The 27,950-nt window shown below is 43.1% G+C and overlaps 1 protein-coding gene across 7 annotated transcripts in view; it reads right to left on the bottom strand.

Moving 5' to 3' along the window:
• ZNF653 (zinc finger protein 653) overlaps positions 1 to 27,950 on the bottom strand; it is a 119,285-nt gene that overhangs the window by 64,622 nt on the left and 26,713 nt on the right. For 6 of the 7 annotated variants that reach the window (XM_089688853.1, XM_089688850.1, XM_089688849.1 and 3 more), the window contains 5 exons: positions 27,109 to 27,286; positions 24,041 to 24,149; positions 19,349 to 19,463; positions 19,168 to 19,267; positions 8,456 to 11,635 (listed from right to left, as the gene is read on the bottom strand). In XM_089688853.1, coding sequence (XP_089544979.1) covers positions 11,458 to 11,635; positions 19,168 to 19,267; positions 19,349 to 19,463; positions 24,041 to 24,149; positions 27,109 to 27,286 — 680 coding nt within the window. In that variant the 3' untranslated portion in view covers positions 8,456 to 11,457. Of the gene's footprint in view, positions 1 to 8,455; positions 11,636 to 19,167; positions 19,268 to 19,348; positions 19,464 to 24,040; positions 24,150 to 27,108; positions 27,287 to 27,950 lie in introns of those variants that run through there. The other variant, XM_089688851.1, reaches the window with a different exon arrangement.

Consider the following 27,950-nt stretch of genomic DNA (forward strand, 5'->3'; position numbering starts at 1 on the left):
GATTTTTAAATATAATTTTTATATGTGATCTACGTATTCTCTTTATACTCCTCTGTATTTATTTATGAGAAGCCCATTGTGTAGTCTAAACAGATATATTTAGCTGTTCCGCTCTCATTGTGGAGTCCACATGGTAAATAATGCAGCTACATAAAAACTCAAGACTGGGCAGATTCATTGATTGCTATTTATGAGCGATGTTTGCCTATTTTTACTGCTCTACAGAGCTTCTTCTGGGTCTTTGTAGAGATTTCAATGAGCCACTTAAGGGAAGGAGACCAACGGGGACCCGCACCTGCTGCACCAGCGGACGAGTGATGGCTCTGCAAACTCTTCTGAGTAGATGGGGTAGAAAAATCCGAGCTCCCTTCTCTCATTTCTTTTGGGGGAGAAGTTTAGATCTCTAAATAGAACCTTCTAGTAGGTTTTTTTCTGATAATATAGTCATCAGATGATCTCCTAAAGAAGTTCATACAACTGAACCAAATCCTTCCTCTTTCAGCTCTTTTCTCCTCATTTGTCCCTCTTGTTGATCCAATTTACAGAAGTCTATACAAATGAATCATTTGAGTCCCAGAACTGTTATACAACAGCCTTTTTCAACCAGGGTTCCTCTTGTGGGTGTTCGGGGCTCCGTGAGCAGATTGATCCCCAACCTACACTCCCCTCTCTCCACAAATCCTGCATGTCAGCTGTATGTCTTTGGGCATAATGGTGACCTTCTTGGCATGTATGGCACAGAGGTTGATGTCCTCAAAAAGTCCTATGAGATAAGCCTCTGAGGCCTCTTGGACAGCCATGACAGTGGAGCTCTGGTAACACAGGTCAGTCTTTAAGACCTGGTGATCTCCCAGAGGAGTAGGTGGAAGGGCAGATTTCAAGAGCCACTTGGTGAATACTGGTCTGTTCTCAGAGAGTCACCCTGCCAGATCTGTAGCATTGAGGCTTCTGGACTCCACTGGTGAAAAGAGATCCACCACATATTTCTTATCAGAGGTTAAGGGGGTGCCACCAGCGTAAACAAGCCCTTAATGTTTTATTCTGACCTAAATGCATCTTTTACATCCATATTCAATGCTCTGAGACTGAAGCTGAAAGGTGCTTTACGAGAAACCAGACCTGGGAAAATTAGACACTGCCATTTACTATTTGACCTTCCACTGAAAATGTCAATGACTGGCTATCTCTGGCTCCAATACCTTCTGAGTCAGCGACCTGCAACAATCATACAGCTAGTGATCTAATGAAGAACCAAAGTCTTCGGATCTGCATAGAAGCCAGTTTACTAGCATTTTCTAAACAGGAATTTCAGCAAGGGAATTCTACTGGTTTCTCTCGGGTTTCCTTTCAAGTCCATATAAACATCATCGCTAAAATCTAATTTCAAAAACAATTTTTACTATTTTAACACCTGTAGCTTTTACATACCCGGAGATCTTGTGCTTCCTGTTATCTGGGGACAACGCTTCGTCTCTGTTTACCACCTGTGCTCCTGTGTTGTCACCATTGTAATGTACAGCGTTGAGCGAACTATCGGCGCTTTATAAATACTGTATAATAATATAATAATAATAATAATGTCACATGAACTTCTGAAGGAGGCCATTTTAACACACATTCTGCAGGTCGAGCCCACTACTGTCACCATTAGGAAACTCTCCCTGAGAAATGCCATGCAGCCATCGCTGGAGTGCATGTAGATTGGAAATGGCTGCAAAGTGGTGACAGAAGATCAGCAGCACAGAGATTCAATAAAGAATGAAAATAAAAAGGGTTTTAAGTTAAAAAAATGCAAGAACTGTGCTTTAACAAATTACCCAAGCACCATTATGTTAATATGTTCCGATGTGATATGATCTAGTTAGCTTTGCAGTGTATTTTTTGTAAAAATCAATTAGTTTTGCGAGTACTGCTTGGTCTGTGCTTCCACCCCCAGGTCGCCATCTGCACCGGTATCGCAGTTCCACCGCTAGGAACACTATGCGCATTCACAAAATGCAACTGGCATGCAGGGGTGGAGACATGACACAGACATTAGTTTTAGTCGGAAGGTGAAAGTCCACCCAAACTGTATCAATACACAAAACTATCAGATCCGGGGTTTTTATGTTTTTGGAAAAAAAATGGAACACTATGGAGGCAGGTAAATTATAAAACATATAAACATAATTAATAATGGTGCCCGGAGTTCAGCTTTAACAAAAGATTTCAGCAACACAGAAATATGTATAACAGATAGCTAGTAATTGTATTGTGGCATAGCAATTCTGAATGTTGCCACTCCAGGAATAATGCAGTCACAATGACCAGGAGTGGAAAAAAAACAGATTTCTACATCCCATAATCCCCTCCTTTCATCCATTTGCTTTCTATCAAACCCTCCTTTTATTGTGCTGTAGCAGCACGTGGATTGCAATTATAATGAAGTGTGCTTGTTCTGGCTGAGCCTGTGGTACCCTCTGCTGGTCACATAGTATACATACAGTATATATATATATTATTATACAGGATTTATATAGCCCCAACAGTTTGCTCAGCACTTTACAATATAAAGGGAGACAATACAGCAACAATACAGTTCAATACAAGAGGGATAGGAGGGCCCTGATCCTTGGAGCTTACAATCTATATACAGTTGCAAGAAAAAGTATGTGAACCCCTTGGGATTCCGTGGAGTTTTGCATGACTTGGGCATAAAATGTGCTCTGAATGTCATCTAAGTCACAACAATAGAAGAGCACAGTCTGCTGAACATAATACTACACAAACATTAGATGTTGCCATGGTTTAATTGCACATAACATGTAAACATTCACAGTGCAGGGAGGAAAAAGTATGTGAACCTTTGGACTTAATAACTGGTTGACCCTCCTTTGGCAGCAATAACCTCAACCAAACGTTTCCTGTAGTTGCAGATCAGACCTGCACAACGATCTGGAGTCATTTTGGACCACTCCTCTTCACAAAACTGTTTCAGTGTAGCAATATTCTTGGGATGTCTGGTGTGAATCGCTCTCTTAAGGTCATGCCACAGCGTTTCAATGGGGTTGAGGTCAGGACTCTGACTGGGCCACTCCAGAAGGCGTATTCTGTGCTGTTGCAGCCATTGTTTTGTTGAATGACTTGTATGCTTTGGGTCATTGTCCTGTTGCATCACCCATCCTCTGCGGAGCTTCAGTTGGCGGACAGATGGTCGTACGTTTTCCTGCAAAATGTCTTGATAAACTCTGGAATTCATTTTCCCATCAATGACAACGATCCGTCCAGGCCCTGAGCCAGCAACACAGCCCCAAACCATGATGCTCCCTCCGCCATGTTTCACAGTGGGGATGAGGTTTTGATGTTGGTGTGCTGGGCCTTTTTTTCTCCACACATAGTGTTGTGTGTTCTTCCCAAACAACTCAATCTTGGTTTCATCTGTCCACAGTATATTTTGCCAGTAGTGCTGTGGAACATCCAGGTGCTCTTTTGCAAACTTCAAACGTGCTGCAATCTTCTTTTTGGACAGCAATGGCTTCCTCCGTGGTGTCCTCCCATGTACTCCATTCTTGTTTAATGTTTTCCTTATTGTAGATGTGTCAACAAAAATGTTAGCATGTGCCAGAGATTTCTGTAGGTCTTTAGCTGACATTCTGGGATTCTTCTTTACCTCATGCAGCATTCTGCGCTGTGCTCTTGCAGTCATTTTTACAGGACGACCACGCCTAGGGAGAGTAGCAACAGTGCTAAACTTTCTCCATTTGTAGACAGTCTGTCTTACCGTGGACACATGAACACCAAGGCTTTTGGAGATACTTTTGTAACCCTTTCCAGCTTCATGCAAGTCAACAATTCTTGATCGTAGGTCTTCTGAGAGCTCTTTTCTGCCAGGCATGGTTCACATCAGACAGTGCTTCTTGAAACCAGTAAACCCAAAACAGGTGTCAGCAACACATCCAATATCATCCCACTGATTGGAGTCAAGGTTGGCTCACTTCTGGCTCCAATTAGCTCTGGGAGAAGTCATTAAGCTAGGGCCTCACATACTTTTTCCTCCCCGCACTGTGAATGTTTACATGTTATGTGCAATTAAACCATGGCAACATCTAATGTTTGTGTAGTATTATGTTCAGCAGACTGTGTTCTTCTATTGTTGTGACTTAGATGACGTTCAGAGCACATTTTATGCCCAATTCATGCAAAACTCCACGTAATCCCAAGGGGTTCACATACTTTTTCTTGCAACTGTATATATATATATATATATATATATATACACACACACACACAGTTGTGTTCAAAATAATAGCAGAGTGTTGAAAAAAGTGAATAAAGCTCAAAATCCTTCTAATAGCTTTTGTTTCCATACACACAAATGCATTGGGAACACGACACATTCTATTCCAAATCGAAACATGAAGAAAAATAGATCAAATTTGTGGTGTTCCTCTAAAAAAATTGAAGAAAAGTGAATATTAGACGGTTCAAAAAAATAGCAGTGTTTGTATTCTTCTTTACAAACTCAAACATTCACTATATAAACTGAGAAATGTTTGAAGATTTTGCTTTCCTTTGAATGACTTCATGAATATTTGGTTGTAGTCGCACTGTTTCTGAGAACTGCTGTACATCTGTGTTGCATGGAGTCACCCAACTTCTGGCCCCTGTGATCAGGTATTCCAGCCCAGGATGATTGGACTACATTCCACAGTTCTTCTCTATTTCTTGGTTTTGCCTCAGAAACTGCATTTTTGATGTCACCCCACAAGTTTTCTATTGGATTAAGATCCGGGGATTGGGCTGGCCACTCCATAACGTCCATCTTGTTGGTCTGGAACCAAGATGTTGCACGTTTACAGGTGTGTTTGGGGTCGTTGTCTTGTTGGAATGCCTATTTCAAGGGCATTTCCTCTTTAGCATAAGGCAGCATGACCTCTTCAAGTATTCTGATGTATTCAAACTGATCCATGATCCCTGGTATGCGATAAATAGGCCCAACACCGTAGTAGGAGAAACATCCCCATATCATGATGCTTGCACCACCATGCTTCACTGTCTTCACAGTGTACTGTGGCTTGAATTCAGTGTTTGGGGGTCGTCTGACAAACTGTCTCCGGCCACTAGACCCAAAAAGAACAATCTTACTTTCATCAGTCCACAAAATGTTGCACCATTTCTCTTTAGGCCAGTCAATGTGCTCTTTGGCAAATTGTAACCCCTTCAGCACGTCTTTTTTTCTACAGAAGGACTTTGCGGGGGCTTCTTGCAGATAGCTTGGCTTCACATAGGCATCTTCTAATTGTAACAGTCCTCACAGGGAACGTCACACCTTCTTTCATCTTCCTGGAGCTGATTGTTGGCTGAGTCCGTGCCATTTTGGCTATTCTTCTATTCATTCGAATGGTAGTTTTTCGCTTTCTTTCACGTCTTTCAGGTTTTGGTTGCCATTTTAAAGCATTTGCAGTCATTTTAGCTGAGCAGCCGATCATTTTCTGCACTTCTTTATATGTTTTCCCCTCTCCAATCAACTTTTTAATCAAGGTACGCTGTTCTTCTGAACAATGTCTGGAACAACCCATTTTCCTCAGAATTTCAGAGAGAAATGCACTGTAACCGGTATGTACAACATTTGCTGCCTTCCTTCCTTAAATAAGGGCAATAATTGCCACCTGTTTTTCAAAGAATGAATGACCTCACTAATAGAACTCCACACTGCTATTATTTTGAACATGCCCCTTTCAATGAGTGATTCAATGACACAGAATCAGCAGCATGCATGTCATGACTGTTGGATTTCTATTAATAAATTATTTGCCATGTAGAAATATCTACCAAAAACAGTGTTTGATCAGGTTAGTGATGTCTGACTGCTATTATTTTGAACACAACTGTATATATATATATATATATATACATATATATATACACACACACACACACATTGTACAGCAGATGGGTTATCGTGAAGTGGGCTAAAAGGGACCAGAAATCCCTCGTTTGAACCACAGATATCCCATATTAAATCAATACCCATCTGTATATCTTACTTCCATCACAAATCCCAAAAGTAAGGAGTTTATTTTTAATTTTATGACAGCAAGCAGAGCCATGCAAATTATTCCATAGTGCTGCTGGCCCATTCTGCATCTAGAAACATTAGTTAATATCACAGACACAGCATAAGATTATACAGTCATATATTTCATACGGTTTCAGGCTTGTCAGTCATCATCAGCACAATGTATGGAAGTTGTGGCGTCTATGAGAAAGTATAGGCAGACAGGAGCAGCAGAGTGGTTTAGTGGTCACTACTTCTGCCTTGCAGCACTGGAGTCCCTTGGTTGGAGTCTTGGCCAGGAAACTATTTGCTTGGAGTATGCATTTTCTCTTTGTTCCTGTGTGGGTTTCTTCCAGCTTCCTCTCATACACCAGAGAACATAGTGTGAGCTGGGAGGATACCAGAGAACATTGCCTTGGGGGGGGATGGACACCAGAGAACATGGCTTGGGGTGGGGGAATACCAGAGAACATAGCGTTGGAGGGGTGGACACCAGAGAACATGGCTTGGGGTGGGGGAATACCAGAGAACATAGCGTTGGGGGGGGATGGACACCAGAGAACAAGGCTTGGGGTGGGGGAATACCAGAGAACATAGCGTTGGGGGGGATGGACACCAGAGAACATGGCTTGGGGTGGGGGAATACCAGAGAACATAGCGTTGGGGGGGATGGACACCAGAGAACAAGGCTTGGGGTGAGGGAATACCAGAGAACATAACATTGGGGGCGATGGACACCAGAGAACATGGCTTGGGGTGGGGGAATACCAGAGAACATAGCGTTGGGGGGAATGGACACCAGAGAACATGGCTTGGGGTGGGGGAATACCAGAGAACATAGCGTTGGAGGGGTGGACACCAGAGAACATGGCTTGGGGTGGGGGAATACCAGAGAACATAGAGCTGGGGGGGGGGGGGTAGTCACCAGAGAACATGGCTTGGGGTGGGGAAACACCAGACCAGAGAACATAGCGTTGGAGGGGTGGACACCAGAGAACATAGCGTTGGAGGGGTGGACACCAGAGAACATAGCGTTGGGGGGGATGGACACCAGAGAACATGGCTTGGGGTGGGGAAACACCAGAGAACATAGCATTGGAGGGGTGGACACCAGAGAACATAGCGTTGGGGGGGATGGACACCAGAGAACATGGCTTGGGGTGGGGAATACCAGAGAATGTAGCGTTGAGGGGGTGGACACCAGAGAACATAGCATGGGCTGGGAAGCTATGCCAGTCAGTACTGTTCAACTACTTATTAAGTGGAAAGCCTGGGGATCTCTTGATACCAAGCCAAGGTCAGGTAGACTAAGAAAGATTGCAGCCACAACTGCCAGAAGAATTGTTTGGGATAGAAAGAAAAACCGACAGGCAACCTCACGAGAAATACAGGCTGCTCTGGAAAAAATACTTTATGGTTTTTTAAGAAGCACAATATGACGATACTTGAACAAAAGTGAGCTGCATTGTCAAATTGCTAGAAAGAAGCCTTTACTGCACCAATGTCACAAGAAAGCCCAGTGAAGCGTGTCCAGGTATCGTCAGGCATATTGTAACTAGACTAACCCTCTCTAGAACTCCCATCCTCCCCCAGTGACACACACAGTTTGCATTTCCATACTTTTACATTTGTTGTGAGTGTAATGTTGAGCACCACTGCTTTAAATGGTACAGGTAGTCCCATGTATCAGGCTACTCTAAGCCACGCCCCTTCTGTTACACTATACATGACACAGGTACTCCCAGGTATCAGGCTACTCTAAGCCACGCCTCCTATATGTCACTATACATGGCACAGGTACTCCCAGGTATCAGGCTACTCTAAGCCACACCCCTTCTGTTACAGTATACATGGCACAGGTACTCCCATGTATCAGGCTACTCTAAGCCACACCCCTTCTGTTACACTATACATGGCACAGGTACTCCCAGGTATCAGGCTACTCTAAGCCACACCCCTTCTGATACAGGATACATGGCACAGGTACTTTCAGGTATCAGGCTACTCTAAGCCACACCCCTTCTATTACACTATACATGGCACAGGTACTCCCAGGTATCAGGCTACTCTAAGCCACGTCTCCTAAATTACACTATACATGGCACAGATGCTCCCAGGTATCAGGCTACTCTAAGCCACGCCTCCTATATTACACTACACATGGCACAGGTACTCCCAGGTATCAGGCTACTCTAAGCCACACCCCTTCTATTACACTACACATGGCACAGGTACTCCCAGGTATCAGGCTACTCTAAGCCACGCCTCCTATATTACACTATACATTGCACAGATGCTCCCAGGTATCAAACTATTCTGTGCAATACCAGCACCAATACAATTTACACAGCACAGGCACCTCTGAATATATTTTAACCTCATGTGCCTTCATTTCCCATCAAATAATCAGAAACAATGTTGTAGAAATTAAATATATTTTAATATAAACATTGTAGTGGACTAGCACTCATAAGTGAGGCAAATACTTTCCCCCACGGAGGGCAAGACAGAAAGGAGACAGTTCTTAATAAAAGAAAAAATAAAGACAGGATAAAAAAAACTGAAGTAAAAAGCACCCATAGCTCAAACAAACAATATTTTGTTATTTGGCCAATATTTCAGACAATATATCTGAGTCGGAAGCAGTCTATCCATTCCCTAGGCACCAGGGTTTACTAATTCCTACAGTTTAGAAAAGCTGGACATTGGCTCAGGTCACAAAGCAGCTACCTCTTATTGGTTAAAGGAACACTTCAACATCACATTTAGGGGAGGCTGATACTGGAGCTTCCGAACACGTCAGGAACATGAGACATTGATGGATTATCTACTCCATGAGCATATGTTACATGCATGGTGGTGTGCATACTGACCTCCATCTGTGTAGACGTGTGCATATTCTTGGACGGGGCTGCACTCACCACATGTACATTATGTACAACATCACTGAAGTCAGAGGAAAGGATTGGTCGCATGGCCATTAAATACCATTTAATTAAACTTTATTGTTCCATCAGTTTCAATGACCTCCAGCAATCCCATGCTGATGCATTTCTCACTTGTATAGCCTTTATCGTAGAGGTGGAGCTCAGGTCCCATACTAGAAAGAAATGTATTAGAAGAGCAAACCATCTGGTGAGATAATACCAAACAACAAGGGTTTATGGTATTTAAAGGTCATATAGCCAATCCTTTTCTCTAGGTTCTGTTTCTGGATATGGGACAAATCCTGTGTGAGGTTGGTGCACCAATGGCTGGACTCCTCAGATAGTACAGCCCTTGGAGCAGCACCTATGGTTCGTTATGTACAGCATCACTAAGACACTATTTGGCCAAAAGATTGTGGAGACCTTACCACGACACCTATATGCAGGGGTGGACTGACAACTCACGGGGCCCCCGGGCAATAAGAGATCATGGGGCCCCTGTGTCCTTGCCCAAACTCAAAAAGCCTATGAAAAAAGGTACCAGGGGCATCTCATGGGGCCCCCTACTGACCCCGGCCCTCGAGCAGTGCCCAAGTTTCCAAATGGTCAGTCCGCCCCTGCCTATATGAGGTTCTTGGTCACCCTATTCCAAAATCATGTGTATTAATACGGAGCTGGCACCCCTTTTGTAGCTCCACATTCCTTGGAAGCTTCCAACCAGATTTTGGAGTGCCAGAAGAACATTTGTAAGGTCAGGCACTGATGTTGGACGAGAAGACCTGACTTACAATCAGTGTTTCCATTCATCCCAAAGCTGTTCAAATGGGGTTGAGGTAAGAGGTCTGTGCAGGATACTCAAGTTCCTCCACACTAAACCATGTCTTTGTGGAGCACATCAGTTCTCAGAAGAAAGGGGTTAAATAGCGGCTCACTGTAAAAGCCAATGGAGCTTTATGGAGCTGGCTTTGTGCACAATCATGCTGGGATAGAAAAGGGTCCTCCCCACACTTCCTACAGGGTAAAAAGCGCACAAATGTCTAAAATGTAGTACTCTTCAGAGAACACCTCAACTCAACCATAATGAGAGGTGTCAACATTTGGCCATATAGTGTCCTAGGAAATTTGAACCCTAAGCAAGCCATAGATGATGTGATTTTCTTTCCTACAATAACGGTTGCAAGGAAGAAAAAAAAATAGCTTGATTCCACCATCAACACAATCAGTCCCTCGCAGTGCTATTGTCTTCTGCGGGCAAGGAGCTTTCCCTGTCGGCAGAACACAATGTAAAAGGGGGCTATATGTACTGCTGGGGGCTATAGCCACCAGTAGTGATCACATGCGAAAAACTGCGACAGGCTGGTTGTACTGAAGTCAATTTGATGAATCAACTTTGGTACAACCAGCCTGCCCATAGATGGATCAAATCTCGGCTGAACCGCCCAAGATTCGATCCATCTATGGCCAACTTTAGGGGAATATACTTTGGAATGTGCCTGCAAGGAATGGAATAGTCCAGACAAGTTCCTTTATAAAGGCTTTTATATAATAAAGCTTAGCACTGCAGTTGCAATTTCTATGTAGTGATACCAATAAGGCCCTGTTCACATTTGCCCTGTTTTAGGGCTGTAGGGGGTGTGGGAAGTAGGGAAAAGTCCCACTTGCAGGCAATTTCCATAAAAATGCACCTCCACACACAAGAGTTCCATGGTAAGGCTGTAAAAAAATACCTGAAATGCCACAACAACATACCGTAAAGCGGAGTTCAAGTCTCCTTGGCACTTTTCTACAAAAAGCAGCCCCGTGATTCTCTTCACTTGCCGTATATAATTAGGATAGTGTTCTACGTGTATGTCGTTTGCTTGTGAATGTGACTTTCCTCAGCTGTTCCTACTTTCTTCTTGGATTCAATGCAAATGGTTACCCAGCATGCACCTCCCAGTCTCGCACTTGCGCTGTAAGAACACAGCGCGGCACTCTGTGTTGTTTGTAGTTTGCCATAACAATGGCGGAAGAAGAAATACCGCGAGACTTCACCATTAGGCCTCCCAAAGACACCTGGAAAAACCGATGCGGACATCCCAAGAGTCCTAGGGAATCACCTAATGACCAAATCACCTAGGCGGCCAGGCCGGAAGGGCAGGATACTGATAGCAAAAAAAGGTATTTAGAAAAAAATAAATAAAAATATCCCAAAACAGACTGTTCTGAGGATGGGCATTGTGTGGCTAGGATCATGAAAAAAAAGGGAACTCCGCTTTAAATTCAGCAATGTGAACAGGGCCTTTGTATGTATACTTCCTCTCTAGAGAGTGATTAGTTTCTTTGTGGCAGAAGAGTCTCTTCTGGTTGCCGTGTCTCCTGGCAGTCACCAATGGACAATCCCTCCATACCATGTCCTACCAGCGTGGAGAACATTGACAACGTACCCTCTACTCTCTCCTCCCCAGTGTGACATAAATGTGCATCAGTCAGCTGACCCCCCCTTGTGCCATGTCACGTGACCTCTCCTTCGGGATGGCTCTTTAGCTTGTGAAATTTGACGCTCTCACGTTTCTCAAAAAGCTTGCCGCAATGCTCGCAGGAGAAGCTGTACTGGATCTCCGAGCCGTGCTTCTTCATATGCCAGTTCAGAGAGGCACGCTGCCGGCACTGGTACCCGCAAACCTCACACCTGTAGGAAGACATGCTATTAATGCATGGTTAGAAGGACCATATTCATATCTTGCATCAAACACCCCTCCATAGCAACCTACAGATGTATGAAAAATATTATTTATTTTATTTATTACAGGTACTTGTATAGTGCTGTTAATTTACGCAGCGCTTTACATATATATAAATATTGTACATTCACATCAGTCCCTAACCCTCAAGGGGTGTATTATTATTATTATTATTATACAGGATTTATAAAGCACCAACAGTTCGCTCAGCGCTGTACATTACAAAGGGGGACAGAACATGTGACAGAACAATACCAATACAATGCAAAACATGAGGGGATCGAGGGCCCTGCTCTTTCGAGCTTACAATCTAGGATGTATTGTAGGGTGTACAATCTAAGGTCCCTAACTCACATTCATACATACACATACTAGGGACAATTAACCTACCAGCGTGTCTTTGGCGTATGTGAGGAAACTGGAGTACCCGGAGGAAACCCATGCAGGCACAGGGAGAACATGCAAACTCCAGGGGGCCCCTATGGTTGTTACCACTGGATGGTGAATCGCAGAAATCATATAAATCTTTTGAAGGTTGAATTATCTGATAAAGGTCCCAGTCTCTTGCTCTTATGGGGCCTTGTAGCTCCACAGTGACCCTATTATTGATTGCAATTGACAGCCTAGAAAGTGTTAAACCAGCCTAACCATTGATCTTGATCAAAGCCCAACTCTGGGCAACTGAAATATCATCCCATGCAGTGGGGCAGTGCCTGCACTACAAGGACTAATTGTTTGTATTGGTCTAGGGCAACAAAAATAAAAAGATTTTCTTACCTGATCCTCTGCTCCTCTTCGCAGCCTTTTCTCCTCCACAGTCTAGCGGTCTAGGGTAATGACGTCATCAAGACCAAAGCAGGGTCCATAGCTCTGCACTGGATGTGATGACACCTAACCCTTGCAATGCGAGTGCAGCCCCACTGTAAGGGATCATTTAAAATTTTCCCAGAGGTGGGCTTTAATTAGAGGATTAAGGCAAAAAAGATCCAGAGGGTTTTCTTTAACCTTTGATGACATAAAAAAATATCTAAATTTGGACAACAGAATGTTCTTTCACCACTTCTAGCTTAGGTTCACCATGCATTGTAAGTTTGCTGGTGGTAACATAGGATAGCCTTCAGCTGCTCCTAAAGATATGCTGTCCGGCAAAACCTCTTCCCACTTTTCCAAATATAATTCAGTATCCTAGACCAGCCTTTCCCAACCAGGGTGCCCAGGCCCACCCCCGGGGTGCTTTGAGGTTTCTTCAGGGCTGCCTTGGCAAACTGTCTAAAAATTGCCCAAAACTTGTATAAAAGCCAGTGGGTGGAACAAGTCTGCCTTTTAGTTACGCAAAGTCACAGGTTTTCATTGTGCACCATTATGACCTTCTAGCCGCCAGCATCCTGACAACCAATGACATCATCAGTTGATAAGGAGGATGTCAGCTGCCTGCACAGCATCCTAGTTTGACCCCTTCAAAACTCAGGGAGAAGAGAAACACAAGAATACTAGTCAGTACCAGGGGTGGACTGACAACTCATGGGGCCCCTGGGCAATAGGGGGATCATGGGGCCCCTGTGTCCTTGCCCAAACTCAAAAAAAGCCTATGAAAAAGGTACCAGGGGCATCTCATGGGGCCCCCTACTGACCCCAGGCCCTCGGGCAGTGCCCGAGTTTCCAAATGGTCAGTCCGCCTCTGGTCAGTACCAGTGTGCAAAAGTGTATTTGCTTTGAAAGAATAAATCACCTCTAGCATTGAGTGTCCTACATGTGTGGATGTTGCTGCATTATACAGAACTATTAGTTTTTCACATTTTAGAATGGGGTGTCCTTTTAAAATTATGGACAGTCTAGAGGCACCCCGTTTTAGAATGGGGTACCTCAAGACTGTCCATAATTTTAAAGGGTGCCTTGACTGAAAAAAGGTTGAGAAACACTGCTCTAGACAGCTGAAAGCATACCTATAATTGCCTGTTCAAGACAGAGTTACAGGTTTACTTCAATCCGCCCTTTCCCAGCAGAGTACATTTATCTTTCCTTACTTCGTTCAGCACTGAGAATTGAAAGGAACACTCAGTACTTTCAGGTATGGAGGGACATGTGACTCATTCCAGTGGTTGGAGTGGAGTGGCAGGGGAGCAAAGGAAAGGACAGTGTATGCTACTGGGGAGGTCTGCATTAAAGGACAAGTACAGCCAAAGCACATTTGGCTGTTCTTCTGTGGATCACAGGAGTGCAGTTTGTTCGGCACTCCTGTGACCTGTTTTCAGCTGACAGCGGACTAAAGTCACTGTCGGCTGACATCACTCACCAGGTCCAGGCTGGGGAAAGATCACGACTTTAAAGTTGGGACCCCCCCCAGAGTCCGACACCTGGCTCAGCCTCTCAGTGATCGTGTGAGAGGCTGAGCCAGCCGTTCCCGCCCCCACCACAGCCCAGCACTCTGCTGGGGGGTTCAGAGCAGAGAGCTGGAGACAGACAGACCCGGATCTCTGCCCAGAGCGGTAGGGAGAACTGAGGGATCAACAGTGTCTGATCGCTCAGTTCTCACCCTTAGAAACAACAGGGGCATATGCAGCATCGGATCAATGGTGAATCCCCCTAAGTAAGTATAATTAAAAAAAAAAAAAGAAAATTCCCCTTAGTTGCAAAGTGATGCAGATTACTTATTTCCTCCCTATTTTGAGATACTTTTTCCCTCCCTACTTGGAGAAACTTTTTCCCTCCCTACTTGGAGAAACTTTTTCCCTCCCTACTTGGAGAAACTTTTTCCCTCCCTACTTGGAGAAACTTTTTCCCTCCCTACTTGGAGAAACTTTTTCCCTCCCTACTTGGAGAAACTTTTTCCCTCCCTACTTGGAGAAACTTTTTCCCTCCCTACTTGGAGAAACTTTTTCCCTCCCTACTTGGAGATACTTTTTCCCTCCCTACTTGGAGATGCTTTTTTCCTCCCTACTTGGAGATGCTTTTTCCCTCCCTACTTGGAGATGCTTTTTTCCTCCCTACTTGGAGATGCTTTTTTCCTCCCTACTTGGAGATGCTTTTTTCCTCCCTACTTTGAGATGCTTTTTTCCTCCCTACTTGGAGATGCTTTTTTCCTCCCTACTTGGAGATGCTTTTTTCCTCCCTACTTGGAGATGCTTTTTTCCTCCCTACTTTGAGATGCTTTTTCCTCCCTAGAGATGCTTTTTTCCTCCCTACTTTGAGATGCTTTTTTCCTCCCTACTTTGAGATGCTTTTTTCCTCCCTACTTTGAGATGCTTTTTTCCTCCCTACTTGGAGATCCTTTGTCATGAAAACGTTCACATTTCAATCCTTTATTTAGCTAATTTGATTTCAACTTCAAAATTTAACAGATGACCATCCATTAAAAATTTTTCCTCCCTAGAGATGCTTTTTTCCTCCTTACTTTGAGATACTTTTTTCCTCCCTACTTTGAGATGCTTTTTTCCTCCCTAGAGATACTTTTTTCCTCCCTACTTTGAGATAATTTTTCCTCCCTACTTTGAGATGCTTTTGTCCTCCCTAGAGATACTTTTTTCCTCCCCACTTTGAGATACTTTTTTCCTCCCTGCTTTGAGATACTTTTTTCCTCCCCACTTTGAGATGCTTTTTTCCTCCCTACTTTGAGATACTTTTTTCCTCCCTAGAGATACTTTTTTCCTCCCTACTTTGAGATCCTTTGTCATGAAAACATTCACATTTCAATCCTTTATTTAGCTAATTTGATTTCCACTTCAAAATTTAACAGATGACCATCCATTCAAAATAGCCACAGTGTTATGTAGACCTGATACTGTAGCACAGAGATTTCAGCACTGATGAACAGGAAAGCTCTACATTGTTAGTTGATACAACTCACTAGTATCTACCAAGAACTGACATAGGAGTTTTGGATATTATATATATATATATATATATATATATATATATATATATATATATATATATATATAAAACGGCGCGTCTGGTGAGTGTGCATTCTATCTGCATATGAAAGCACAAGCACTGACTAGAGCATTCAGGATTATAAGAGCACGAATCAGTCACCTATATGAACTATTAATTTTATTTAGTCTTAATCATTTATTACATATGGACTTTGCACCTATTATTTATTACTACTATTAACTTTTAGCGCTGCACTTGTTTATATTTAGGAGTGTTGGATAGATCCTTTAAAATTGGACATGACAAGCTAAATACAAAATTCAGCTTGTGATTTGACCAAGAATATAAGGGCCATGCCAGCAGCTATACTCCCCTAGGGAGTATAGGGGAGTTCTAACTCAAAGTTCTGGATTTTCAACATTTAGTCCTCATGCACACGGGACATTTTTACAGCGGCTGTTTTTGGCTTTTGACGTTTTTTTCTACAGCCAGTAAACTCCCCAGTTATCCTATGTGTCCATAAACACATAGACTGGAATCAATGTTTTTTGGCTGGAAAAAAAACCCAGGACTAGTGGGTTTCTAGAGGAGATTTTTAGCTGTAAAAACGCTCTAACGCTGAAAACTGCGGCAAAACCTCGCAAACCGGTGTGTTTTTGGACTTTTTTTATATAAAAAAAAAGCCTAAATAACGCAAACACAGCAAAACGTGGGAAAACGCCGCTAAGCGCTAATGCAAAAACGCTAAAAAAAAGCTGAAAAACGCACGTTTTTAACATAACTTTACACAGCTAACATCACCAGCGTTATCAAAACGTCAAGCGTGCTTGAGGACTTAAACTGTGCAGTGCAGCTGAAGTGATCTCTAAGACCTCCTTCAGATCTATGCATTGTGGTGACGAGTGTTCCTGCCACATGCTTTTATGTATACCAGTTAATGTGGTGTGTTGCACAGCCGTTCATTTCTCTTGAAGTGAGTTGTGGGGTGTTCAGAGTCATGTACATTTTTTGGTCGGTTCTCATGTGTTGGCAGTCAATTCAAAATGACTATTAGATCCTCTCTTATTGCAGCACAAATTACCGCAGGCGATAATGCATTGCAATGGACCAGAAAAGTAAGATGGAGGATGTGCATTAAAAAGGAAGTATTCAACTGACCCCCCCCAGCACACACACAGTTGGTGGGCCATTGTTAGAGGAGTATATGCCCCGTAACTGACAGCTCTGAAAAGCTGTACTAATAGTGTAACAAGAAGCTCCAAGAAAAATAAAACACAAATCAACACAGGAATACCCCAGCAATCTACTGACAGTATCGTCACTTCATGGACTTAACCCCTTAATTTAAATTTTACATTTTTACTGAGCGCCGGAAGCATAGCTATCGCTATACTTACAGTGCTCTAACACTAGACCTTTTTATTGAGCGCCGGAAGCATAGCTAACACTATACTTACAGTGCTCTAATACTAGACCTTTTTATTGAGCGCCGGAAGCATAGCTAACACTATACTTACAGTGCTCTAACACTAGACCTTTTTATTGAGCGCCGGAAGCATAGCTAACACTATACTTACAGTGCTCTAATACTAGACCTTTTTATTGAGCGCCGGAAGCATAGCTAACACTATACTTACAGTGCTCTAATACTAGACCTTTTTATTGAGCGCCGGAAGCATAGCTAACACTATACTTACAGTGCTCTAACACTAGACCTTTTTATTGAGCGCCGGAAGCACAGCTATCACTATACTTACAGTGCTCTAACACTAGACCTTTTTATTGAGCGCCGGAAGCATAGCTAACACTATACTTACAGAGCTCTAACACTAGACCTTTTTATTAAACGCCGGAAGCACAGCTATCACTATACTTACAGTGCTCTAACACTAGACCTTTTTATTAAACGCCGGAAGCACAGCTATCACTATACTTACAGTGCTCTAACACTAGACCTTTTTATTGAGCGCCGGAAGCACAGCTAACACTATACTTACAGTGCTCTAACACTAGACCTTTTTATTAAACGCCGGAAGCACAGCTATCACTATACTTACAGTGCTCTAACACTAGACCTTTTTATTGAGCGCTGGAAGCACAGCTATCACTATACTTACAGAGCTCTAACACTAGACCTTTTTATTGAGTGCTGGAAGCATAGCCATCGCTATACTTACAGTGCTCTAACACTAGACCTAGTCTCTGCTCCAGCAGCTTCAAAGTCCCATATGGCCATTCTGCCCATCCCCCTCCTCCTTATGCCTAATCACTGAGTGTTTTGCATTAGCTGAACCCTTTTACAAAATACAAAGCCTTCTGTGAATGGACAGCAGAGGGCAGGGGATGGCAGAGCTACTCCTATTAGTGGTACACCGAAATGAAAATTCTGGTGCCGAAAACAAAAATTCAAAATGCACTTATACTTTGATTGAAAAAAAAAAAAAAAAAAAAACACAAAAAAAACAATATATACCCCAATTTTTTTGTAAAATATGAAAGAGGATGTTACGGCGAGTAAATAGATACCCAACATGTCATGCTTTAAAATTACGCACGCTTGTGGAATGGCGTGAAACTGCTGTACTTAAAAACCTCCATGGGTGATGCTTTAAAAATGTCTACAGGTTAGCAGTGTAAAGATACAGAGGAGGTCTAGTGCGAGAATTATTGCTCTTGCTCTGACATTCATGGCGATACCTCACGTGTGGGGTTTGAACAACATTTCCATATGTGGGCATGGCCTACGTATGCGTTCACCACTTCGTGTGACCACGGGGGGATGGGGGCACTTTAAACTTTTTTTATTATTATTTATTTAATGGGTTTTTTTTGTTTTTTTTTTGTTTTGCACTGTCCCTTTAAAAAAATTGTAATCACTGTTATTCTCATCACAAGAAATGCATGAATCCCCTGTGATAGAAATAATTAGTGACAGGTCCTCTTTATGGACAGATATGGGGTCAATAAGACCCCACATCTCTCCTCTGCAATGTAAAGCATTGGATCAAAAAAGAGCATTGATCTAGTGCTTTAAAGGGGGAAAAAAATGTCCGGAACCAGATGTGACATCGCTCCGGTCCTCCAAGGGCATAAAGATGAGTGGAGGCCATCTTTCCTTCACCCATCTCTATGCCCAGCGCCGAAGATAGTTTGATGGTTTCTCAGGTAAGGATGAGAACTACTGAGCGACGGCCGGTGGTGGCAGTGGCAGGTTCCGGTTCCAGGCGGCGGCGAGGGGCGGGGTTTTTTTGGCACCTGTATCGGTGTTTTTTTCCATACTGGCTGACGGCCGAAAGGGGCGTTTTCGGCCGAAACGTTTCTGCCACCGAAATTTCGGTGCATCCCTAACTCCTATGTGAGAAGACAGCATCTCTCCTTTCAGAGTGTTGGGAGTATAGTGATAGCTGTACTCCCGGGGCTCAGTGAAACAGTCAGTTGTAAATAAGTGCTAAGCAGACATAAGCTGTGATGCACCTAATCAGACGTAACCCATAGTAAGCCAGCACAGAAAATGGCTGAATTCCTTGAGTTCAGCCTTAACTCTGTCCTTACCATGAACATTGGATGCCACTAGCACAGTGCAAGCTCATAGCTGCCAGTCACTTACTGTAGAGGGGTCTCCCCTGTGTGGGTTCTTCTGTGCACCTCCAGGTGACTTTTCCTTTTAAAAGATTTGCCACACGTCTCACAGATGAACTCGCGGATCCCTAATAACAAACAGGCAGACGTTACCCATACAGAGTGAAGGTGTTCCCAGCCGTCTCTAGATAGATCACATTGATGTATACCTGTGTGTATGATCATGTGACGACGCAGGTGGTTGGACAAGTAGAATTTCTTCCCGCAGCCAGCCTCCGGGCACACCTTGGTCCTGCCTTTTCTATGCACCAAATTGATGTGATTCTGTAAGGTGAGTCATGGGTTCATGTTAGAACTGAACATAAATACAAAGCCAAGTGTTCCAAAAGACGGATACAAATTCATACATTTTATTAAATAAAATACTTGCGAGCCACTATGACTATTATTTAGTGATAATGTGAATAGATGTTATAATAATTGATAATGATTATATTGAGGGAAGCGCATATTGATATTAAGGCTTGCTGAGGTGTATTACATGTAATTACCTGGATTACATGTAAACCCTGTTCCAAATTATTATGCAAATTCTATTTAAGTGTCACAAAGATGAAATATTTTGTTGTTCAGTGTAACTCATGGATGGCATTGTGTGTCAGGGCTCTTTTGATCACTGAAAACAATCTCGGACACCTGTGATAATTAGATTGGCCGGTGAGCCCAATTTAAGGAAAAACTACTAAAGGAGGGCGTTCCACATTATTAATCAGAGAACCATTTTCAAGCAATATGGGGGAGAAAAAGGATCTCTCTGCTGCCGAAAAGAGTGAAATAGTTCAATGCCTTGGACGAGGTATGAAAACATTAGATATTTCACGAAAACTTAAGCGTGATCATCGCACTATTAAGAGATTTGTGGCTGATTCAGAGCACAGATGGGTTCGTGCAGATAAAGGCACATTGAGGAAGGTTTCTGCCAGATCCATGCATCGGATCAAGAGAGCAGCTGCTAAAATACCATTACATAGCAGCAAACAGATATTTGAAGCTGCTGGTGCCTCTGGAGTCCCACGGACATCAAGGTGTAGAGTCCTCCAGAGTCTTGCAACTGTGCATAAACCTTCTATTCGGCCACCACTAACCAATGCTCACAAGCAGAAACGGCTGCATTGGGCAGAAAAATACATGAAGACTAATTTTCAAACAGTCCTGTTCACTGATGAGTGCCGTGCAACCCTGGATGGTCCAGATGGATGAAGTAGTGGATGGTTGGTGGACGGCCACCCTGTTCCAACAAGGCTGCGACATCAGCAAGGCGGTGGTGGAGTCATGTTTTGGGCCGAAATCATGGGAACAGAGCTGGCCGGCCCCTTTAGGGTCCCCGAAGGTGTAAAGATGACCTCTGCAAAGTATGTGGAGTTTATGACTGACCACTTTCTTCCCTGGTACAGAAGGAAGAACTATGCTTTCCGTAATAAAATCATCTTCATGCATGACAATGCAGCATCTCATGCTGCAAAGAATACCTCTGCATCAATGGCTGCTATGGGGATAAAAGGAGAGAAAGTCATGGTGTGGCCTCCATCCTCCCCTGACCTCGATCCTACTGAGAACCTTTGGAGCATCCTCAAGCAAAAGATCTATGAGGGTGGGAGGCAGTTTAGATACAAACAGCAGCTCTGGGAGGCTATTCTGACATCTTGCAAACAAATTCAAGCAGAAACTGTCCAAAAACTCACAGGTTCAATGGATGCAAGACTTGTGAAGCTGCTATCAAATAAGGGGTCCTATGTTAAAATGTAACGTGACCTGTTAAAATGTTTAAACAGTTAAAATGTTGTTAAAAGTTTGATTGAAATAGCTTTTGATTTCAGTAAATATGCTGCAAACACAACAAATGACAATTTTCAGTTCTTTACAACCTATAAAGTGTTTTGAAACTTACTGAGCATAATAATTTGGAGCAGTGCATTGGAAGTGTTTTATGTTTAACAAAAATCCTCTTATCATTAGGAGGTTTGTTCAATAAAATGTGAATTGTACTCTTAATAGTTGATAACATGAGAATTATGCTGACTGTTATTTACATCAATTATTTAGGGAAATGAGAAAATATCATTTGCATAATAATTTGGAACACGGTGTAATGACTTTGGAACATTTATAAATATAATTTTATTTTTTTTTAATTTTGATTTAGTTTTATTTTTAACATTTTTCTTATTTTCACTCCATGAATTGTTGATTTTATTTTGGAGGATATAGTTATTATATTTATTTAGAATATTTATTATCAGTTTATTAAGTAGTTAATTATTTATTATGTTGAGCACATACATTTTTTTTAAACATCCTGCAATCTAAGGCCGGCCATACATGGGTCGAAAATCAACCGATTTTTCATCCGGCTGATTTTCACTCTGCACCGGCCGATTTTCGTGGTTCCTCCCCTTTTCGGTGATCGGGGATGTTGGAAAATTCGTGAAAAACGACCGACTCAATGATGGTCAAATCATACGGTAGTTTTTCTGAAAAAAATATGCGCATGAGCCGTGACCTGGAAGGAACAGAAGTTTCGCCTGTTATATGGGGTGAACTTTATGACTCAGTCGGCCGATTTTCGAAATCAATGATGGCGCCATCGGATTACCGAGTGAACAACGTTTCCGACTTTTGGACAAAAAATCATTCGGGTTTCAAACCATGTACAGCCTGCATAACTTCAGTTTGTTCAATTAAGCTTTGACAACAAGTCTAGGTTCACGCCGAAGCACTTTCCGCTGCATTTTCCAGAAACACACAGCAGTCCATTTAACATGGTTTCCTATGGGACAGATTCACATTTCCATGTTTTCACCCGGTGCATTTTTTTTTGGAAAGGGTCATGGACTTTTTTTTAAACCTCTTCACGCCGGCTGCACACAAACGTGCGGCCTCCCGGCGTCTGGGCCTAGACGCTGAGCGGCCTCACATTTTCGTTCTATTACAAAAAAATGTATGTGCTGAGAACGCATCATGTGACAGCCGTGACGATGCATCACGGCGGTCACAGAGATCATGTCACATGATCCCTAAACCCCACCTGTCCCGCCTCCCAGCTTCTGAAACTCTTAAAGGTCCGGGAGGTGCCGGCGTTAAGGGATTAAACACAAAACTTTGTGTTTTTGGTTCGTGTCCAAAAGAAAAAAGTAAAAAAAAGTCAATCTATTTGGTGGTGGATTTTCACTTGGTTTAACATCATACAAGATAAAGAATTTTGAAGATTGGAGCACCTCATCATTGTTTCACTGATTGTTTCACCTACGGTCACACCAATTTATTGACTTTTGTTGACGTTTTTCTTTTGGACACTTTCTCACAATATTTTTTGCCACCTTCGTTTATGGTTTGATGTTAATTATTTTAAGATATTAGCATGTTATGTTTTTGAACAGTTTTCCACACATTTTAGTTTTGGACAGTTTCCCACACTTTTTTTATTACAAGTTTTTTACATTATTAGAGATTTTTGTTTGGTAGAGTGCTATATATTTCCTTGGTTGTTTGTCCTGGTTGGGTTTAACGTATTTCTTTCCAACGGCCTACCGATTGGTTCACAAATTGTTTCATACATTTATTGCTTTTATTTACTTTAAGATATTAATATGTTATGTTTTGAAACAGTTTTCCACACATTTTAGTTTTGAACACTTTTTTTTTATAAGTTTTTTTACATTATTAGAGATATATTTTTGTTTGGTAGAGTGCTATATATTTCCTTGGTTGTTTGCCCTGGTTGGGTTTAACATATTTCTTTCCAACGGTCTACCGATTGGTTCACGAATTGTTTTTTTTTTTAGTATGTTTTTGAACAGTTGTCCACACATTTTAGTTTTGGACACTTTCCCACACTTTTTTATTACAGGTTTTTTACATTATTAGAGATATATTTTTTTTGGTAGAGTGCTATATATTTCCTTGGCTGTTTGCCCTGGTTCGGTTTAACGTATTTCTTTCCAACGGTCTACCGACTGGTCCACAAATAGTTTCATAAATGTATTGATTTTTTACCTTTTTCTTCTGAACACTTGCTTACACCTTTGTAATGAATAATTTTAAATACTTTTTTGATTTTTTTTTTGTTAATCACTTTAAGATATATTGATTAGTAATATGTCAAATTTTTGAATAGTTTTCCACACATTGTAGTTTTGGACACTTTCCCACACTTTTTTATAGTTGTTTTTCAGCACTTTTGTATTATAAGAGATATTTTTTGGTAGAGCGCTGTCTTGATATTTATTGCTTTTGTTGGTTGCCCTGTTTGGGTTGAAAGCAGCTCTCCTTAAACATATTCCTTATTTATATTTTATCGAGTTTCAGAGGGGCTGTCCTTATCTGTTATTCAACAGGTAGTCTGGCCTACCCTTTTTGAGCAAACTGCTTTATTTGTGTCGGGTTTAAAAAGTGGAGATTTGGACATCATCCTCTCGCCTCTCTATCTAGGACAATCAGGAGAAGCCTTGTATTCATTCATAAAGATACTGGGCATTATGTGAATAGCTGCAAAGCAGGGGCGGACTGACAAATCATGGGGCCCCCGGGCAATAGGGGATCATGGGGCCCCTGTGTACTTGCCCAAACTCAGAAGCCTATGAAAAGGTACCAGGGGCATCTCATGGGGCCCCCTACTGACCCCTGGCCCTCGGGCAGTGCCCGAGTTTCCAAATGCTCAGTCCACCCCTGCCCCTGCTGCAAAGCACTGGATCTTGGGGGTCCCCCTTACCGCTGCCAAAACACAGCCATGCATACCATATGAAGCTGAACAAGTGATACAGGGAGATCAGAAAAACATACACAAGGGGAAGAGCAGCGTATAAACATAGGAAAGGTGTATAGGCAGCTTACTACAGTCATACCTGAAAGCTGGCAAGAGCTGTGTACACCTGGGCACAGCCCTCATAGGGACAATGGAACATCTCCAACACTCCATCAGCATCTGCAGCCCGGGAGCGACGACTTTTCTTCCTGATGCAACAGAAGAAGCGCACACTCAACGTTTTGGGTATATGGGAGTTGCAGCATACCTGCTAAATTAACCATTTCAAGTCCAGACACTTTCACCCCCTTCCTGTCCAGGCCAATTTTCAGCTTTCAGCGCTATCACACTTTGAATGACAATTGCGCGGTCATGCAACACTGTACCCATATGAATTTTTTAGCATTTTTTGAGGCAGAAAGTTTTATTTTGGTGGTATTTATTCACCACTGGGATTTTTATTTTTTTGCTATGTAAATTAAGTACAAAAATTTTGAAAAAAAGTGTTTTTCTTATAAAATTATGCAAATAAATAATCTTTCTTCATAAATCTTGGCCAAAATTTATTCTGTTATCTTTTTAGTAAAAAAAAAAATAACCCAAAATTAGTTTGTAACCAAAAATTATAATTTCTAAACTTTTTTTTACATTTTACATTAATGTTTTTTCTTTTTTTTTTTTTTACATACTGTCACCCTAGCAGTACAATGTCACCATGGTGACACTGTACTACTTGTGGGGGGTGATGAAGATTATTTTCTTTTTTTTTTTTTTTACAGTGATTGCTTTTACACCCATAAAGGCTGTAAAATCAATCATTTCTCCTTCTCTCTGGCTGCATTCTTGCAGTCATTGAGAATTACTGTGAGAGCTGTGATTGGTCACAGCTTGTCACATGGTACAAGGCTGTTGTGACTAGCATTGTACCATGTGACCTCTGTGATCATTCAGATTTCACACGTAGTAAGCAATGATGTCAGAAGTGACATCTTGCTTACTACTCTGCATGTGATCACTGATTAGCCAATCAGTGATCACATGATCGGGACCTCGCACAGAGGTCCCGCACGACGATCGGTGGTCCACTGTGTCCGGAGGATACAGCAGGCACCGGATTGCAGTGCAGTGCGCTCCCAGGGAGCGCGAACAAGCAGGGTGCAGAGAGGCCGTTTATAAACAGCCACCTGACCCTGCACTGCCACCGTCCGGCCGTTTATATACATGGGCCGGATGGGAGGTGGTTAAGTACTTGTTGAAACACTGCAACTTCACTTTCAGGTATTCGGAATACACGCTCCGCTTCCACAAGCTGTGGTTTCTCCCGCCGGCTCCTATGTCACCACAAGACACACAAGTCAATGGGCGGGGACAGGTGAATTGGTAGTAAACATACTAAAGCATACCTGTAGGTAAAATGAAGATCTTCGAAACGTGCACTGTTTAGGAGATATTCATCATTTGTGCAGCCGGTGACATCACCAACGAATGCACACTGCGCCCTGTATTGAGGGAACACCGAATGTGTCTTCAGTCCAGAGCGCTGTGCTGCAACCTGAACAGGCATGGTGCGTTTTGTCTTTATTACAGAGCGATTTGGGATCGAGGGCAGCAGGGCTTAAAATTTCAAGTCTAGACCTACTAGCCAGGCAAAAACCTTACTCTTCACCAGTTGCCCCACCCAACCTTGCCCAGGTCCGCCTCCAACCCCATCCCAGGCTCGTCCCCCAACCCCACTCCCAGCCCTGCCCCCAACCACGCCCCCTTAAAGCTTATGAAATTAATTTTTTCTTTAGAATAAAGAGTCCAAAATATAAAAAACAGCAATTATAACATAGCTTTATTATGTCAATTTAAACATAACAGCAATAGCTTAACCCCTTCACGCCGGTGCCTCCTGGCCCATTAAGAGTTCCAGAAGCCAGGAGGCAGGGCGGGGTTTAGGGTCATGTGACGCGCCATCATGGTGGTCACATGATCCGGAAAGATCCCGATCGAAAGAGGAGATTGGGACCTTTCCGTGAGTACCGGACATGTGTGCTGGGAGCATGCAGGGCGCGCGCTCTCGGCACCTATGTCCTTTTTTAATAGAATGCAAATGTGTGGCCACTCGGCGTCTGGGCCCAGACACCGGGAGGCCGCACATTTGCGTTCGGCCGGCGTGAAGAGGTTAATGGAGTGAAGAGAGCAAGTGGTTAACATAAATTGAAAATAAGTGTCCCCATCAGAGTCCTCCTTTACATCAGGTGTCCCCATCAGAGTCCCCCTTTACATCAGGTGTCCCCATCAGAGTCCCCTTTACATCAGGTGTCCCCATCAGAGTCCCCCTTTACATCAGGTGTCCCCATCAGAGTCCCCCTTTATATAAGGTGTCCCCATCAGAGCCTCCCTTTATATAAGGTGCTCCCATCAGAGCCTCCCTTTACATCAGGTGTCCCCATCAGAGTCCCCCTTTATATAAGGTGTTCCCGTCAGAGCCCCCCTTTACATCAGGTGTCCCCATCAGAGTCCCCCTTTATATAAGGTGTTCCCATCAGAGTCCCCCTTTATATAAGGTGTTCCCATCAGAGCCCCCGATTACATCAGCTGTCCCCAGAAGTGTAACCTCGCCCTTCCCCCTTGTACTCACAGATCTTCTTGTGAATGCAGCTTCTCCTTCTTTCCCTCCTTCGGTCATGTGATAAGTCACATGACAAGGGGAGACAGGAAGGACACTCTACCTTCACTCCTTAGTGCCGGCTGTCTATTGCCCCCTGCAGGCAGGAGGGAGGAGAAAGTCTAGTCCTCCCTCCAGCAAGTGTCAGCAGCTGCTCCCTGTGACAGGAGTGAAACTGCGATCACTCCGGTCACTGAGGAGTGGCACCAGCAGTGCGCCCCCCCTCAACATAGTGCTCGGGGCAGGTTGGTGCTGCTGGTAGCACCCACCCCCCACCCTCCGATGCGGCGCCTGGGACACACTCACCCCCATGTTATTTTCACTCGGCAAATGCGAGCAGGCGAGTGGAAATTTCAAGCCCTGGAGGGCAGAATCACAATGATTCTGCCCGAGACAACAAAACGTCAGTTGTGAACGGGGCCTTAGGGAATGCAGGAATAAATGTATCTATGCCTAGTGGTGCTAGATATCATTTGACCCGCATACTACGACAGAGGGGTGATGCTGGTACTCACTTCTCAGGCTCTTTAGAAACTTGCGCTGTGTTCTCTGCCTGACAGTCCAAGCTAAGCACAGGTCCTGGTCCAGATGGTTCCTCCATGGAGTCCGCATCAGGTAACTGAGAACTGAGCACCAGTCTGGGAACTTCGCATTCCTCAGGTTCCTCTTGCAGGGTGTATAGTGTGTCCTCGTCTAGGATAAAGTACAGAGGGACAAGGTCAACCTTGTAGGTTACATACTGTGTCACCGTCACCATGTGGTACAAGAACATGCTACACCACACGTCTGCATTTTATTGAGTATGAAGGGAAATCAACTCCTGATACCAAATGAATTGCTATGCCAATCTGGGCAGCAAGTGCTAGCATCAGATATATTTATTTCACACTTAGTGCATAAGTAGAACTCTCTCAGGAATTTATTACCTTTCACAGATCACCGTGTTTCCTGAAAATGATTGAAAATTTCTCACCAGAAACATGGAGCCATCTTTGTTCAGGCATCATCCAGGTTCAGCATCTACTTCCTGGACCGAGATACTGGCTCAGAGATGGCACAATCATGTAAACCAGTGTTTCTCAACCTTTTTTCAGTCAAGGCACCCTTTAAAATTATGGACAGTCCCGAGGCACCCTTTAAAATTATGGCCATTCTCGAGGTACCCTCTAAAATTATGGACAGACCCGAGGCACCCTCTAAAACTATGGACAGTTCCGAGGCACCCTCTAAAATTATGGACAGTCCCGAGGCACCCTTTAAAATTATGGACAGTCCCGAGGCACCCTTTAAAATTATGGACAATCCCGAGGCACCCTTTAAAATTATGGACAGTCCCGAGGCACCCTTTAAAATTATG

The sequence above is a fragment of the Staurois parvus genome, unplaced genomic scaffold, assembly GCF_062004578.1.
Source record: "Staurois parvus isolate SC_StPar_1 unplaced genomic scaffold, SC_StPar_1.0 ptg000456l, whole genome shotgun sequence".
Lineage (NCBI taxonomy): Eukaryota > Metazoa > Chordata > Amphibia > Anura > Ranidae > Staurois > Staurois parvus.